General features: G+C 43.7%; 3 protein-coding genes across 5 annotated transcripts; 1 reads left to right on the top strand and 2 right to left on the bottom strand.

Moving 5' to 3' along the window:
• Positions 1 to 5,722: 5,722 nt before the first annotated feature.
• Positions 5,723 to 9,830, bottom strand: LOC115389078 (sorting nexin-6-like). Its single transcript, XM_030092467.1, has 14 exons — positions 9,719 to 9,830; positions 9,409 to 9,519; positions 9,213 to 9,320; positions 8,530 to 8,590; positions 8,323 to 8,447; positions 7,804 to 7,887; positions 7,650 to 7,724; positions 7,539 to 7,569; positions 7,364 to 7,451; positions 7,228 to 7,267; positions 7,051 to 7,137; positions 6,560 to 6,649; positions 6,311 to 6,376; positions 5,723 to 6,231 (listed from the first exon to the last, which is right to left on the bottom strand). The coding sequence occupies exons 1-14, from the start codon at positions 9,722 to 9,724 to the stop codon at positions 6,094 to 6,096; spliced, it is 1,110 nt and encodes a 369-aa protein (XP_029948327.1). The 5' UTR covers positions 9,725 to 9,830; the 3' UTR covers positions 5,723 to 6,093.
• Positions 9,805 to 11,433, bottom strand: LOC115389079 (dnaJ homolog subfamily B member 9-like). Of its 2 annotated transcripts, XM_030092469.1 has the most exons (3): positions 11,133 to 11,433; positions 10,250 to 10,481; positions 9,805 to 9,910 (listed from the first exon to the last, which is right to left on the bottom strand). In XM_030092469.1, exons 1-3 carry the CDS (start codon positions 11,368 to 11,370, stop codon positions 9,892 to 9,894), a joined length of 489 nt encoding a protein of 162 aa, XP_029948329.1. In that variant the 5' UTR covers positions 11,371 to 11,433; the 3' UTR covers positions 9,805 to 9,891. The 2 variants fall into 2 exon arrangements, with proteins under 2 accessions (XP_029948329.1, XP_029948328.1); XM_030092468.1 differs by lacking the exon at positions 9,805 to 9,910 and having other exon boundaries at positions 10,163 to 10,481.
• An 869-nt stretch (positions 11,434 to 12,302) lies between these two features.
• Positions 12,303 to 16,563, top strand: LOC115389077 (zinc finger CCCH domain-containing protein 10-like). 2 transcript variants are annotated; one of them, XM_030092466.1, is made up of 3 exons: positions 12,303 to 12,366; positions 12,837 to 14,129; positions 15,627 to 16,563. In XM_030092466.1, the coding sequence occupies exons 2-3, from the start codon at positions 12,981 to 12,983 to the stop codon at positions 16,137 to 16,139; spliced, it is 1,662 nt and encodes a 553-aa protein (XP_029948326.1). In that variant the 5' UTR covers positions 12,303 to 12,366; positions 12,837 to 12,980; the 3' UTR covers positions 16,140 to 16,563. The 2 variants fall into 2 exon arrangements, with proteins under 2 accessions (XP_029948326.1, XP_029948325.1); XM_030092465.1 differs by having other exon boundaries at positions 12,312 to 12,485.
• Positions 16,564 to 17,211: the final 648 nt, after the last annotated feature.

Below are 17,211 nucleotides of genomic sequence, written 5' to 3'. Positions count from 1 at the left end.
TGTTTGGGATAAACAGCAATCTGAATAAAGTTGCGTTGACTTTGCTGAGCAGGGTGTATTGTGGTGAAATGTGGAGGCAGAGATAAATCTTAACGTCTGAACAAGCAGGAAGCACAGAGACGGCTGCTGACTCATCCCTGCTCCGCTCCATAATACTTTAAAAAGGTTCTGTACCATCTGTGTGCTAAAACACGAGCTATTTATGTACAGCGATCAGGCAAAACTATACGCACGAATTGCACATGTATTCACCGAGAAGACTTCAACAGACGAACTAAGTTTCTCTGCATATTTATCAACATCAAGTCCACGTGAGGAGCAGTAGTTCTGCATCTTTACAACTTTGCCAATCGACTTATAGCTCTGTTTCTTCAGCTTTGCATCACTGCAATACACAACACAGCATAGATCTGTTTAAGTCAACAGCAGTAAATAATATGTTTGAATATTCATTTAAAACAAAGGGGCCTGCTGAGTGGAAACAAGCATAAACAGTTGATATTTTAAAATGCCAAAGAAGAAAAGACATTCATTGAATTATGCGCTCTATTTAGCTTGCTTGTACCTTCTTTTCCTTTCCTCCCACAACGTTTCTGCGGTAATTCAGAAACAACACTGGAAATGTAAATCCGTATAAAATCCACTCTCAGATGCTTTCCTCAAGCCAACAATACACACACACACACACACACACACACTCAAACTGTTTCTGCTTGCTCAGCTTGTTTTGCTGTGTACCCCCCCACCCCCTTACAGGCCTTGTTTTCTCTGCAACAGGAAGCATCTGATTAAAAACATAATCAGCAGGATGGAAGGCCCCGTGCCTCCTAATCAAACCATGATGGGAGTTTACCCTGTATTATCTCTGACTGGGATTTAATGAGACTTTAGCAAGCATTAGCTCAAAGTGAAATTTAATAGCAGCGTCCAGGGGGCATTTGTGATCCCATCTGTGTCTCTTTGCCAGGTCTGACTCAGAAAAAAAAAAAAGGTGAGGCGAGACTTGTCTGGAGCTCCAGATCGGGCTCGGAAACATCTCTGGAACAGATGTTGGACCTCTGGTTGCTGTTGGGCCCAGGACGACTTTCCATCTGGTGGCTTTGCCCTTGACTGTTTGTTTGGTGCACGGAGAGCAGGGTTTCTGTCCTTTAATGACGGTAACAGGCTCTGGTTTAAACCCCCTTTGGCAGCGTGCTTCACCTCACTGAGATGTCCTTGAACAAAACTGAATCCTGGCTGTAAAGTACAGGCACCCAAAGTTTTTCTTTGCCGTTAACTCTGTTTTGTTGTTGACTGGACTGGATGGTTGACATATGAAGAAACAAGACATTCCGGCTATTTAACAGTTTATTCATTGAATAAACAGGAGGCTAGTAGCATGTGGAAGAACCATGTTCAGCCACAACCGCCTGGCACCTCCTCCTCATCAGCTTGGTCACACGCTGCTGTGGGACGGCGTGCCAGTCCTCAGCCAGCCAATGTGCTCGTGCTGATTACTCTGGCATGAACAGCTGATCCCACAAGTGTTCAATGAGGTGGAGGTCGGGACTGCTGACAGCCTGAAATCCTGGGACCGGAGAGACACGCTTCAATTTTTCCAAGTTTTGATGCCTTTTTTTTTTTATTAAATTCAGCAGATTGTTGTAATTATCTTCATGAAATGTTTCAACTTCAAGTGTAGAGAGAAACAGGCAAAGCAATTCTTAAATAACTATCTTTTCTTTTGCGCCAAGAGTACAAATTTTTTCATTTAAGCGAAAAATAAAAATGACAGACAAATATGCATCTCACTATATTTGAATGATTTTCTTTACGGCTGCACTGAAGCAAGACACGGTTCAGGTTGCGCCCCTATAGCTTGCGCAGTAAACACATGGCACGCAGCATGCGGCGGGCTGTGCAGCACGTTGTTAGCGGCGGATATTGAAGGAAATAAGGCCACATGCTGAAGACATGTGACAAAAACGACCGCTGAAGTTAAAGAGCCCGGCAGTGAGCGCCGGCGCCTCGCTGCTCTGGTCAAGAGCTGTGGTGGAAAAAATTGATGAATAATTGATTTTACTCTAATGGGTGCATTTGTATTGCGTACGGCGCGCTGTGTAGTCGCTGTGTACTTGTTGATACGCACCGTTCAGCACATATGCATTGCATAACGTGGTCACTGTTTTCTAGAGAACATCTTTTGCAATTCTGGGACTTGACTGTCAGTTAAAGATCAAGCAATGTGGTAAATTCACAGATGAACAGCCTCGCATGTGTTTCCTACGATATTTCCAGGGAATCCTGTCAAGCGCTGCGAGAGACAGAAAAGTCTTCACCTCGTGGTGTCAGCTTGCCCATAGGTTCACCGCCAGCATTATTCCAGCAAACCTAATTAACAGGATCACCTCATCACCAGCAAAGCTTGAACACAAGACAGGCCGCTATGAGGGGAGTGTGAGTTTATTAATATTTATGGCTTTATTCAGTAGTGAACAGAAAAAAAAAAAATGAACAGAATTAGCAAGTCTAATGCTTTGCACTGCAAGAGGAGAAAATTGATACAGTGTGCACTATCCAAATCATCAGCAGCGCGCTGCCATCAGGGTTGATTTTAGGCCTGATTTAGAGCTGTGATTTGCTGTATTTACTTTGTGCATTGCTGCACATTCAGAATGGGACGTGCCTTACGAAGCTGTATAAACCGCAGATGGTGAGGGCATCGGCATGATGGCACTTGGTCTCTTACTCTCCTTATCCTCCCGCCTCGTTCTCCATTCTACAAACTTTTAATGAGTCTGTGTACGACAGTGATTAGATTTAATGAGGTGCCAGCAACCTTGGATTGACTCGGCTCAGATGCAACACACCCGCTAATTTGAGATGCGCCACAGCCAGACCACGGACCTCGTGACGGAGGCTCCCTGTGTGTGAATGCAACATGAGATCTGTGTATTTCTTCAACTCTGAGCTCTCTGTAAGTGGCAGGAATATCAAACTTTGACTTGGAAACTTGAAAATCTGAGATCTTTGTGAATTATACACTGGACAGGACCAATGAGGGAAAGACAATATTTCACATACATCACACATATTGAACCAATTAATTCTACTTTTTTGTATTATTGTGCTTGACTGTGTCTCATTTAGTGCAGCATGTTGTTCTCTATGCCTGCCAAGGAAACACACTTGTTATGAGGCAGAAGTGCTACACCGCTATGCACCCAAAACACAGATTTACACCTCTGGTCATGGTGCCCTATAGCTTCTTCTTCTTCTTCTTCTTTTTTATCTCGCAGACTGTCACTATCACCAAATTGCTTTCAAGAGAGTGTCTGAGTCAAAGTCCTTGCCACACTGCGTATTCAGACTCAACACTTTGCACTTGACAGATCAGAGCCTGTCGGTGCACGGGGCCGACACGCCAAGTGCCGCCCTTCCACCAGTAATGAGCTACTTGAGCAAATCAGCTCCAAGTTCATGTTTTCAATGGGATCCACACTCACACTCACACACACACACACACACACACACACACACACACAACGTACAGCCAGTGTCTTCCCCGTCCTTGATCTGGGTCACACTCTCAGCAGCTGAGAAGAGCTCTTAATACTAGTGTGTGTGTGAGTGTGTGCTCTCACCGTGTGTGTGCCGGTGTGTGTCTGCAGCATGAGAATGAAGGCACCGGTAATGTGGATCCCCTGTTGAGAAATTCATCTGGTATATAATGCTGTGACAAGCTGCAGGGACGGAAGCATCAGGAATAATAAATAGCAACGCAATGAATGATGTCGCAATGAAATTAATCCCCTAGAAAAATATATATACTTTCCACTTTTATTGTTTCCTACAGCGTAATACAGTTTTTTCATTACACCCCCCACCTCTCTCAGGTACATATCCACAGAGTGTGTTTCTCAGGTGGGTAGAAGTAAAACCAGAAAAGCATAAAAAGTGCTCTATAAACTTTTTAGATTTAACATTTACTGTGTTCCATTAAAACCAATAAACCCCAAAAAATGAAGAACAAAACCTTAATGACGAAACTGCTGGATTTAATGATCAATAAACGTGTGTGCTATATGGAGAATGAGTGCCTTTTTACGGCAGCCCCGACAACATAAAAAGACAAGAGCATAAAAACTTGACTGGGATTCTCTTTCTTTACCGCCATTCTGAGGCAGGTTTTGAATTTGATTTTGAATCCAGTAGTTAAACAAAGTTGTAAGTTTTTTCATCCACTGTCATGTCAAACACCAACACTCACACTTTTGGCTTTATTCTACACGGTATCCCTCCCCCACATGGACAGACTAGTGACACATTTATTCCAGACACTCGTGACTCACACACACAGTGAGTTTTTATCAGCTTAATGATTACCTAACTTTTACTTGGGAACAGGAGGCTGGTTGACATTTGGGTTTGTTAGTAAAAATATATAAGAGCCGGACTGGATCTGTTGTTCGGTTTGAATTTTCAAAGTGACAAGAGGTAATATTGAAATGTAAAAACCTGAGGTTCCTTTAAAGGAGCATTCTGTGTGGAATTAATTAAACAGTGATTTACAAATCCAAAAAACTAACATGTAGAAACAGCATCTGTGGCTGTAAGCTGAAATTGATGTTCTGCTCTAGCCTGCTAGATTATAACAGCCTGTTATGTAACAGCTTCAGGAATCTATATGATGAATTCAGTCTGTTCTCAGTCAAACAACAGCTGGGTGGCTGGCTAACGAAAAACAGAACTACAAAACAATGATAAAAAAATGTTTTTTGATGATTATGCTTTCATGCTACTAATTTAAAAAAATCCTCTGATTAAACTTTGAGGATCATTACAGCTGTGGCCAAGTGTCCTTTCTTTCTCAACTTTGTCCATGTGTGACCGTTTCCTCTTTGCCTGCTGATGGACTCGTGTCCTGATCAGTCTTCTGCATTTCTACTCAAATTCAAGCATATTCGTATTTGCTTTGATATGCATTTTAACATCACTGCCAGCAGTTTTCAGTCTTCTTTCAGCCTCCAGTGTTGAGGATGAAGGTTACAGGATGATGTTTGGCTACGAGGCTAGGCGGAAAATATGTATTCAGAAGGACAGCATAATGTCAAGTAGATAGATCTTCATTCCGACTAAAGACTACACCAAATGATTCCCCTCATTAATCCAGTCCGTTGGTGCAGATTGAATACACACTCCTGACACTTAATGGCATGATTGTTCTTTTTTTTTTCCCCCTTCTGTCAAATGAGCAAACCCTCATCTCAATCCTCTCTTCTCCAGACCAGTCGTCTATCTCTCCCTGACTCATTCCCCTGAAATGGAAACCATTCCTCTTTATTCCCCCAGCAGAACCTTCGCGGGCCGAAACAGATGAGATGGCGTTGAGATATGAAGCTGCGGTCCTCAGCAGGCACACAGACAGAGGATGACATTGAGCTTATGCGTGGAAATATTTTCAGCGAAGTGCGCTTCACTACTGCGCCGTAACTGACTCGGAATTCTTCTAATGCCACGGAAACTGAAAATGGTTGTAAATGAGATCATCAACAGATCTTCACAGAGACAGAATCGTCTGAAAAGCCAAACAAAAAGCCCCGCTGCCGGGCGTCCTTGCCGCCATGCCCTTGCAGGAGCAGTCAGACCGACTGATTAATGATACAGGAGTGAGAAACACACACAAAGGCAAGCAGGTACTTTGGGAATCAATTCATCACACTTTATTTTGTGTGACCCCGGCTGATGTAGTGGCAAGAGAGCAGCACAATACACTCTCAGCACAAATGCAGAGGTGTAGTATAGAGTGTACACACACACACACACACACACACACAGAGAGAGCAGCCACGAACAGATGATGAAGTTCACTGCAAAGATCTCAAAACAATCATTTCAGCCAGGATTTTTATTGCAACGGGTGTACAGCTGAGGGAAGCCTGATGCGTGTGTGTGTGTGTGTGTGTGTGTGTGTGTGTGTGTGTGTGTGTGTGTGTGATATTAGAATGTTCTTCCATTTAATGTGAATGGGGTTGAATCTGATCAGGCTACAAACAGGATGAAGGACAGGTTGGGACGATCCCAAACGCCCAGAATGCTTCATTAAGGCCGTCTCTAATCCATCTCCCTGAAGACCTGCAGGTGCTTGTTGAACTGGTCAGCAGATTCTTTCGCAGTAAGAAGTTGCTTTTCACACCACTGAACCAGAGCCTGCTGCAGCATTTGCACACGAGCCTTCTGGAAATGTCCAATCTAGCAGAGACACAGTCATATGAATGTAAAAACATGCGCTGAATGTAAAGCCAGACTGTGCAGAACGCTGAGATGTTACCTCTTGCTTTGCCACTCCAGAAATGTGTTCAAACTCTGTCTGTGTTGCTTGCTTCACTTCTTCCATCTTATCAATACAGAAAGCATGAGATGATCAATATGTACTGAAGCTTCATCAAAGGTGAATGAACAGATTATTCTAGAATCTACTGAGTTGTCACCATGGTACATGGAGCTCACAGCAGTAGTGTGTTAGTGACACCTGCTGGTGAGGAAGACACATCTTGTAAAAACATGGGTTCACACTCACAGCAGTCTTCTTGGCAGGTTTGGCCTTCTCTGCGTTTCTTCTCGCGTTCTCCAGCTCCACCAGCTTACAGGTTCTCCTGAAGAGCATTTCCTGCCACCAACACAGCCATCACAGATCACATGAACTCAGAGTTTAGAGCAGGGGTGACAAACATGCGGCCTGTTGGGGCAAAACAGCCCTCCAGGGTAGCAAAACAAAAGAATTTATCAGTTTAACCTCACATGATGGTGAACAGTGGTGACCATTCACTGTGAAAGAAGCTTTTTTTCTCATAATGTCATTTTCTTCAGCTGTGAAAAGTTAATGTTTTGTGTATATAACTAGTTTAAGATATTTTATATATTTCTAATAAGTCAGTGTTCTTGGTTATTCAGTTATTTGAACTATGTTTATCATTTTATCTCGTACAAGATCAGCATAAATTGATGATGGAGGTTTGAAAAAAAAAAACAACCAAACAAACCCCAAAAAAAATAAAAATAAAGAAACACCTTTTCTGCCTCCTGGAAACGACACTCCAAGTCCAGGCCCACTCCGAGGGTGATCACATCGTTCTCTGCAACACTCGCCATGTTTTTCTGCCCACACACACACACACACACACAGACACATCATTAGGCGAAGCAGCAATGTGTTGCTGAGTTTGTTTCTTTATAGAAACAACTTACCTTCATAGACTCAAAGACCTCTGACAATTTCACACAAATCCTGTGAAGGCAAATAAAACATACAGTCAGTGTCTTTACATGTTGGAGTATTCATTTATTGTTGTTTTTTCTTCTTGCTTCCTTCCTTCTTCCTCACCTGGTGAAGGCCTGTTTGTCAGGATCGTCTCCTGATTCCACACAGAGGTGCAGAGCAGTGGAGAAGTGACCACAGGCCACGGCTATTTCTGCAAACAACGATAATGATAACAGTGGCTGATATCTGTCATTCCAGGCATAAACAAAACTATGAAAAAGTGGAGCGGTTTCCTTACTTTCCTCGGTAAGCACCACATCTAGAAATTTCTGCAGGAAAGGAGAAAGAATTGACACAGTGTTGGAGTGTGTGAATGGGACAGAGAATTGAACCAGCAGACGGGCCTCACCTCGGCGGCGGTCTTCGTGCAGCCTGTTAGGGTCAGATTCTGATCTCGAGCATTCTGAAAGAACTCGTCCACGTCCTGCAGAAACAAATCTGAAATCCTCACCGCCGTGCGTTTTCAAACAGAGCGGGTCGGTGTGGAGGAGCGCGCAGCGTACCTTATGGCTCTCTTTCCTCATCTCTTCCACAGCTTGACTCAGTCGGTTGAAAATATTTTTACCCTTTTTGTGAGTGCCTGGAGGCTTCACACAGAGACAAAGAGAAAAAATAACTATTATTCTTTAATTTCATGGAAGATAGGATCCATTGTGCCTACTTGTCCTTCAGTAAAACATTAAATCTGAGAGTAGAACTCATACACTCAGGGAGAACATGCAAACTCCACACAGAAAGGCCCGGCCTGAACTTCAACCCACGACCTTTCTGGGACTTAAGTGTGCGAACCACTACACCACTGTGAGGCCCACAGTCAACATATTAAAGGTCACTAGCTCATGTTCAGTCACATGAACTCTCAGCTGAATATATGGTGGTGAAAGTTTAACCATGCGCTGCCTTTCTCTCTCATAAAAATAAGGAATCACATTACAGCCTGTTGTAACATGAAAGCTTTTTCTATTTGCTGGTCCTGATCCCTTAAAGTGGAGCTTTTATCATAAGGCAATGGGCTGACTTACGTCTGAGTTGGTCAGGAAGACCTCCACAGCCTTGTTTTTGCTGAGTATGCTGTGCGCAGCGACCTGACAGAGGAAGGTCTCCAGGGCTTTACAGTACGGCCGAAAGTCTCCTAAAGCAAGGAAACCTGCAGGAGAGCCATCAATAGGTCAATCATACCACTCCACATCCCGTTACGCACTATTTTATTTATCTAAAGATGTGCTTACCAAGCTGCTTCATCGCTTTGGCAGAGGTGTTTACTTGAAATTTTGCAGGAAGTGGAGGGAACTTCAAAAAAAAGAGAAGTTTGTTTTTTTACTCTACAATTTTTACAAAATTAAACTTAGAAACTCAAAATGATATTTTATTAAATATTTGCATAATTCAACTACATTCAGTTTAATTTTATTCTTATTGTATGACAACACTTCACATCCAAATATTTCACCAAGAAAAATGCACCAGTGGTACTCAGAGCATTGACAGCAGTGGAATGCAGTCACATATTTTATTACACACAATGAGCGCTATGCCAGAGATAACTCCTCTTTACACAGCTGTCATTCCAGTAAGTAAGATACTGCAAATGCGTCCTCATAGTATATTGTTTCTCTCTAATGCACTGGAACCGACTTCCTGATTAAAAAGAAAAGGAGGATGTCAGAAGGGGAAATCAGGAAGGACATTGTAAGACAGAAATCCTTTTCCAAAACGTGGACAGAACTAATTGTTCACTGGATATACTGATTTGGGATCTCTTCGGTCTGTGGTTGAACTCATATTTTATCTTTTAAAGTATTGAAAAAGGGAATTTTCACAGTTAGATACACTGTAATCCTGGAAAAACTCAACACTTCTGAAACTTTTTTTTTTTATTTTAAATCCAGCAAATATAAAAAGAAGCACTGACTATGACTCCCTGAATGCCAGGCACGTCCTGCTGGGAGAACAGGTGCTGCTGCAGCCAGTCAAAGTCATCGTAGGTCCGGTGCACATGGTACTCCCCAGTGCCAGACAGCTGGAACAGACATCACAACAACACGCTGTACCTGGAGCACTTCACTTCAGACGGATCAACAGGTCACCTCAGAAAGCTGCAATCTCACCTTCTGGGATACAATCAGAAACGTAAATGTGTCCCCATCTCTCAGAACCTCCGTTATTTTGATGTTATGACAATGGACGCTCAGTGCAGAGCCCACTTCTTTCTCTTCCTCCTGCACATCAAAACATGTGGCAATCATTGTTTTTAGTGAAGGCCGAGATGAAATTCTCATGCAAACTAAATGTAAAACTGAGAAAGAAAAGCTGCAGTCAGTCCACACTGTAACCATGAATGTTTCCTCTTGAGTCCAAAGCCGTCACATGACACTCAGAAGTTTTCAAAGCAAGTTTTTCTCCAAAAGCAAAACTTACCATCATTGTCAAGCTGGCAAACAAACGTTTCCAGTCTCGTCTTTGTAACTTTAAGTTTCTTCAAATGTCCTTTAAGCTTAAAAAAAAGGGCGTAAAGCTGCAAAGATCCTTTGTCTGTTGGCTCCAGGGAACTCACTCTCCAAATGCTGAGAAGGCACAGGATATCCTCTGGGTCAAAGTGCAACAATGGTCCTGAGAGGAATGGAGTAAAACTGAGCCAAATCTAAAGTGCTGGCGCAGAGAAATACACGAGTAAATGGTCTGTTAGTCAGTAACTGGGGATCTGTGGCACACCCACACAGGAAAACAAGACGTTTTTTTCAGTTATCTGGTCGCAGGCCTCTCAACCTCTTTCACAGCCAGTTATCTCAAACAAAACAAGGCAAAAACACTTTGTCAGAGTTTTTGATTAACCCAGAGACTTTATTACCATCAGCATATATGAAATCATAACAGTTGAAGGAAGGGGGGAAAAAAAAACTCCCCCATAGTCAATAAAAGTATATTTCGTCATTGTCATCAAAGTGAAACCTGAAGTCAACGTCGTCAAAACGGAAGTGCGTGTGTTGATCGTCCTCATCCTGATGGAAGCTCCAGTGGAAGTGTGTTTCCTCCCCGTCATAAACGTCGAAGACGTCAGAGAAGAAGTAGAAGTGTTCATGGTCATCTTCTGGGTCAACAGAAGCCTGGTTGTTCAGGAAGGCTTCATGGCCCATGAGGTCGTACTGCCTCCGTTTGTCACTGTTCGAGAGCACTTTGTAGGCTGGGAGGAGCAAAGAGAAAGACGTTAATGAGATGATTAGACGTCTGGACACGTTTCACTGCTCATGTCTCTAACAAACATGACTTCTTTTGTCATTTTAATTATTGAGAAGACGTTATTCTAAAAATCATAGTGTACAGCTTTCCAAGATGCACACACACACACAGCCCAAAACACATGCATCAAAGGCTGATGGGTGACATCAGGATCCAGAGAAAAAGACCCTCAACCTGTGGTTCCAGGACCTATCTTGTATTACATGAATGAATATTTCTTGAAAATGAAATTCTTTGAAAACATCCTGTAGTATTGAAATAGCATAAAACTAAAATCTATGTTGGTAAAAACACTTTGTATAGGAAAAATTTGGATTATCTGTAACCTTGTTGAGAGACATATTTTTCTGGTGGCTATGTGGGTAACTATTTTCACGTGCAGCATTTGACAGAGATAAAAAGATTAGTGTAATGGCATCATGCCAGGCTCAGCCATCTCTAAGTACCGAACCACGGTGTGGGTTGAGGTTGGTGAAAATGATCAATAAAGAATTTCTTGTTATTAGAGAGTTCAACGTGTTTATCAGGAAGGACTCAGAGGAAAAAGTTTTAGGCCCTCTGGACTAGACTATAAAAGAAGTTTGCCAGTTTTTACCTTCTGCAATCTCTCTGAACGTCCTCTCTGCATCTGTGCCCTTGTTCTTATCTGGGTGGTACTTCACGGCCAGTTTTCGGAAAGCCTTTTTTATCTGCTGGTCTGTCGCCGTTGACTCGACATGCAGAGTTTCATAGTAATCTCTGGTGGCCTCCGAGGCCGCTGGCGGGCTGTGGGCCAGGCAGAGCAGCAGGAGCACACAGCCTCTCAGCAGGTGGGACGCACTGCGGACCCCCATCACCTCACTCCTCAGGGACTCCGGCAAACAGGCAGTTTTTCTGGAAGTTCAGTCACCCTGTAGTCTGACAGCTCGTCTTCTAACAAATATAACTGGTTCCCACGTCAGCTGAATTACAGACACAGGTTTGCCTGTTTGTCCTCCTAACCACACCTACGTCAATGGGACTATGCACAAAAAATGTGAAAAGGAGCAGATCAAATATAAGATTGTTAAAAGAGCAAACCATGTCTTTTTTTATCACAGCAACAGCAGACATTTCACAGCTTTCAAATTTGAAATATTGACAGTTTTGTGTATGTTTTTTTAACTGACATGTGTACACATGTTGGCATTGGGATTAATTCAGTTCCAGTCACCTGTCCAGGGTGTACCCTGCTCATTCCTTTAAGTTTGCTGAGATCAATGTTGGGCAAGTTGCTTTTAAAGAAGCAATTAGTTATAGTAATGAGTTACTTCTTCAAAAAACTAACCGAGTTAATAACTGAGTATAGTATTCTAAAACTAATTACGAAGCAAAGTAACTATTGCATTACTTTAAAAAAATGTGTTTAAATATATCAAAGAATTTGGATCCCTTCTTTATGGAACTTTAAGATGCATGTTCAATTATTTATCATAAAACTGAATATATGATTAATAAAATGAATGGACACTTGACGTCATTTAGAGCGTTTCGATTGAGGACTTGCAACAATGTATCAGGTTTAAGTGACGTCATCACTTAATTTGGTGTAAATATGCAAATGAGTTGCTATGCAAATTAGATGATGACTTTATTTAGAAGGTTCCTGACTGAGGAGTTAAACAAAAAAAAATACAAAACATAATAATTTTGACCAGTCGGTGGCAGTAATGCGCTGAATCGTTACATGTGAAGCATTAATTGATCCAGAGAAGAAGAATGACGTCAGTATTCTTCTTCGTTGGTTTAAGCTTGATGTGAAGAAATGTAGTAAACAGCGGAGCTTCATCAAAGGAGTCAACAAAAACAAGGTGATCGATCCCAACACAAAACAAGCCCGGCTGCCGTGGCCGCAGACGTACCCGCAAGTCGTAGAAAATCGTTTTTGCTCGGTCGGTCACTGGTTTGCCTCTTGCTCTGGTGTATTTTGGTAAGAGAACTTTAGCATGTAGCCCGTGCTAGCTGTCCTGTTAGCTATTCTTCCACCACAGCGGCATTTTTCTGTTCGGTTTAATGTGTCCTCTCGCAGACAACCTTTGTATTTATCCGAGGTGCGATCATGTGTTTCTTCTCATTATATTTACATCTGCTGGTACTTTTTAACTCATAACATCAACAAGATCCGCGATGCCTTTCATTTACGATACTCACTCACGTGTTTACATCTCGAGCTCTGCTCAAATCAGCATTTCTCCTCTCCCTTATCTTAGATTACTTTGTTAATGATATGTAGATATTCTGCGCCTACCTGTCTCATGGTGCGTCTGTTTGTGTTTTGCAGGTGGTTGGGCAGCAGGTTGAATTTCTCCAAGGACAAAAACAATCCATGCTTTCCTGACCCCTGTATGTGAATGTTTGCCGGATCACGTCGACCCTCCTCTCATACACATGAGTGCAATTTTCTCCTTGAGCTGGGCCGAGCGCCATGCCTGACCGGGACAGTTCCTACCTGTCCGGTGGTGGTGGGAGCGGTGGTGGTCTGGGCGAGGAAGGAGGACCTGGGTCTGGTTTGACAGGGGGCTCTGCAGAGGGCAGGGGAGGCTCTGGAGGAAGTGTCGGAGGAAGCATCTCTGTCTCGGGGGCCATGGGTGGAGGAGGGGCGCTTGGGAACGGCAACGGCTGTGGGAATGGTGGAGGAGGGGGACAAGGTGCAGGACCCCCGTTGGACGGTGTCTGCAGGGACTTCATACGTAACGTCTGCAAGAGGGGGAAGCGCTGCCGCTTCAGGCACCCAGATGTCAACGAGGTGCCGGACTTGGGGGTGCAAAAGAACGAGTTCATCTTCTGTCACGACCATCAAAATAAGGAGTGCATGCGCTCCAATTGCCGCTTTGTCCACGGCTCTAAGGAGGATGAGGACCATTACAAGAAAACTGGACAGTTACCTCTTAGGCTGAGAGGGAACGTAGCAGCAAGACTGGGCCTGTCCCCCACGGATCTCCCCCACAGCCGTGGGGAGGTTCCTATCTGCCGAGACTTCCTCAAAGGAGAGTGTCAGAGGGGCAACAAATGCAAATTCCGCCATGTGAAAAAGGACTATGAATATGACCCTTCTAGGGTTGGAATAGGTGTTGGCATGGGGCCTGGTGCCAGCGGGTTAGTGAATGCTGCCGGGGGGATTGGTGGAGGAGGATCAGGTACTTGTGGAGGAATGCAGGGACTCGTGGGAGGTGGAGGCGGAAGCGCCGTCATGGGGACAGGCTGCCCCAGCTTGGGTGGGTGCAGGGATCCAGGTATGTCAGGAGTCGGGGGAGTAGGCGGAGGGGGTATTGGCGGTTGTCTGTCCATAAGTTCTTCAGGGCAGCGACGTTACGACAGGAGCACGTGCTCGGTGTACGACCCACTTCTGGAGAGCGGGCTGTTCGATCCCGGCTCCCTGGAGGCGTCCATGGACCACACAGCTCTGCAGATGAAGCGGCGGCGGTTGGAGGGGCTTCGTCTGACTGACGGAACCTCAAGCGGACACTATGAGCTGGGAGTTCAAGCCGCCTTGGCCAATCGTCCTCTGGAGTACAGATTCCTCGAGGAAGAAAATTCCCTGTTGAGGAAGAGAGTGGAAGAGTTGAAGAAGCAGGTTAGGACTAAAACGATTCCACAGCTGAACTGGCTAACCACCTACTGTATACACATTTATCTCACTACATATAGTGGGGTGGTTGCTCACAAATGCGTAATTACAAACAAATTGTCTTTCTTTCTTAAAATTTAATCTTAAAAAGAGTGTACATTCAATTTGTCTGTGATTTTTTTAGCATTAATTTTGATACATATAAATATAATGTACATCTTTGGGGAATTTTTTCTTTGATCTGATCAAAGATTGCCCTGAAATTATTCCTATTAAATAGATATTTCACCCCAGAAATGTAACATTTTGAATATCAGAGGCTCTCTGTTTTAAATGGAGTATTTATTGCAGGTATTGTTTTTAAATTGTGTGTAATTGAAGCTATTTGTCCACTGGTGTTGTTTAACCTCTACCTTTTCCCCCTCCATATAAAGCAGACTTTAATAAGTTAGTGAATCAATCTTTAATTGAAACTTCATCTGCTCTATAACTATGGAATATCTTCACAAACTGTTCAATCACCTCATCATGTTTGCTTTTTCAGTTGTTTTGAAATTCAGCAAAAATTACAATTCAGTGACGGGGAACAATCTGATGCATTCAGATCCAGTCCGCCCTACAATGGTGCTCAAATTCATGCTAACATTTCAAAATAAATGTTTTGCATAAATGCACCTTTTCAGTAATCTACAGCACCTATTTTTGTGACTCTAAAAAATGTAGATTTTTGAGGAAAACAAAAAGAAATGTCTAATGTTCGAAACAATTTAAAGGGGCCTCAGTCAAATGTAAAGTTGTCCAGACCAGAACTGGTGACTAATTAATTTATCAATCTGCTTATTTTTGACAAATTCCAATCGCACAGAACTCCAACCTTCTCTCCCATGGCTCCGGTCAGCCCAGTTTATAGAGGCGATAACCACCAGAATAACATCTGTTATTAAGACGAATGTTGGAATCTTTTCAACTCCAAGGCAGTGTGTCCTTCACACAGTGTCCCTTGGAACTCAAAGTCAAAATATTCCATATTTTCATGGAAACAGTTTTCCCTTCATCATACAGCCCTATGCAGGAACATCATATCAGTAAAGAAGAATAACTTAACGTCCTGAAAGAATCCCTGAAGCAAACCCACATCTGTTCAGGAGTTTACCAAACACCCCCACACTGCTGCTGCTTTCTGAGGATCAAAACTACAGATTTACAGCTTCTTACTTTCACTGATGAATAAAAACTTTTCATGAAGAAAACAGAATCCCCATCTGTAGCTGGAATTGGCTGCCTGAGTTGTGAATTTATGAAAATGTCCAAATATGAATGATGAATTTGCTTTGACTGGAACAGTACTATCATGCAGGGGTCTGATAGATCTGTGGAAAATAAAGTGACTAACCAATGTTTTAAGAAAAACATAGAATTTATAAAATGTTTGTCACTATTGATTGCTGCAAAAACTTGCTTGTTGTGTTGTGGTAATCATTCGCGATGTCGTTTCTTTCTCAGGTTTCCAATCTCATTGCGACGAACGAAGTCCTGCTGGAGCAGAACGCTCAGTTTCGGAGCCAGGCGAAGGTGATGACGCTCTCCTCCACTCCTGCGCCCACCGAGCAGACTCTGGCGCCCCCTGTGGGCTCAGTGAGCTCCTACAACCACAGCATTGCCCAGACCCACACCACCCTGAGCAGCGCGGGACTCCAGCCCCGACCCGTCACCCAGCAGGACCTGGTGGCTCCCACCGGGGCCCCCGCGGCCCCTCCCACTAACGCGGCCCCGCCCACAGCCCCCCCACCGCACCTCAACCCCGAGATCACTCCTCTGTCGGCGGCCCTGGCCCAGACCATCGCCCAGGGGATGGCCCCCCCGGTGTCCATGGCGCCCGTGGCCGTGTCCGTGGCCCCGGTGGCGGTGTCCATGACGCAGCCTCTGCCGGGCATCACCATGAGCCACGCCACCACGCCCATGGTGTCCTACCCCATCGCCAGTCAGAGCATGAGGATCACCACTTTGCCACACTGAATGAGTTCAGACTGTCGGTCAGTCTCATGTGTGACTCTTGAATCCCTCATGTGGGTTTTTTTAAACAGACGTTGTGCTGCGTGTGAGTCGGTCACCACACCAATGACAGCACTGAGCTACAGACTGTTTCCACCAGAGGGCAGCCTCAGTAGTGGCTTCTCCTTGCACTTCTGGTTTGTGCTGTCACAGTAAGTTTTTTTCTACAGATTGCCCAGTTTATGAACAGTCTGTAAATCCAAGAAGAATTCTGTTTATTTGTGTGTTTGTTTGTTTTTTCAATGTCGGTGTTCAAACAATTTCTGAGACTGTTGTTCTGTTCACGATGTGGGAAAATGAAGACATTGGAAATCAGTTTGTGGTTTAGTTGTTGCTTCAGTGTAAATTACCTTTGGTACTTTGCACCTTCAAAGAAAAAAAATCACTTTATCAAGCCTGTCTCTGTACTTTTTTGCTCATTAATGCAGCTAAATGTGCACAAATAATATTGAACATGTTTTTTTTTTTTTTATCACTGAACACACATTGTAGAGTGAATTAGCAGCAGAGAGATCAGTATGTTGTTGACTGCGCAGTTTTCAAACATCTTGGAGAAGTGTGAATCTTAATATAAACCCACCCACTGGATTATGTTTCAATCTCAAGGCTGTGTGGGGCTCACACTGTCACCATCAGCACATGCTCCTCTCTGTAACTTCAGATTTGGGATTATTTTCCTGAGTTGCAGAATAAATTGGAGCCAATGAGACCATACTGACATAATGTATAACACACCTTAAACAACACTCCTCCAGAACACATTTTGCTTGGGCTATTTGGGAGGAGTCACACTGTGCAAACTTAAACATAATCTGTGTTTCTTCTGCAGCCTTATATCCGTGTAGCTGTGCAAACAGTGGAGCTGATCCACCGGGAGTCTCTGCCGGATTCAGGGATGGAGGAAAAATGTCCAGTCTGCTCTTCTAAAACAAACTGCAGCAGGACGCAGTGTTTTCCTCCATTGTAGCAGAGCTCAGGGTTCCACTGGGGCCAAAAAACACTCCCTGTGAGCGCCGCGCCAGGGAAAGAAAAAAAA

This window comes from Salarias fasciatus, chromosome 5, assembly GCF_902148845.1.
Source record: "Salarias fasciatus chromosome 5, fSalaFa1.1, whole genome shotgun sequence".
NCBI classification, from domain to species: Eukaryota; Metazoa; Chordata; class Actinopteri; order Blenniiformes; family Blenniidae; genus Salarias; species Salarias fasciatus.
The sequence above is the reverse complement of the archived record's forward strand: the minus strand, read 5'-3'. Positions and strand labels throughout refer to the sequence as shown.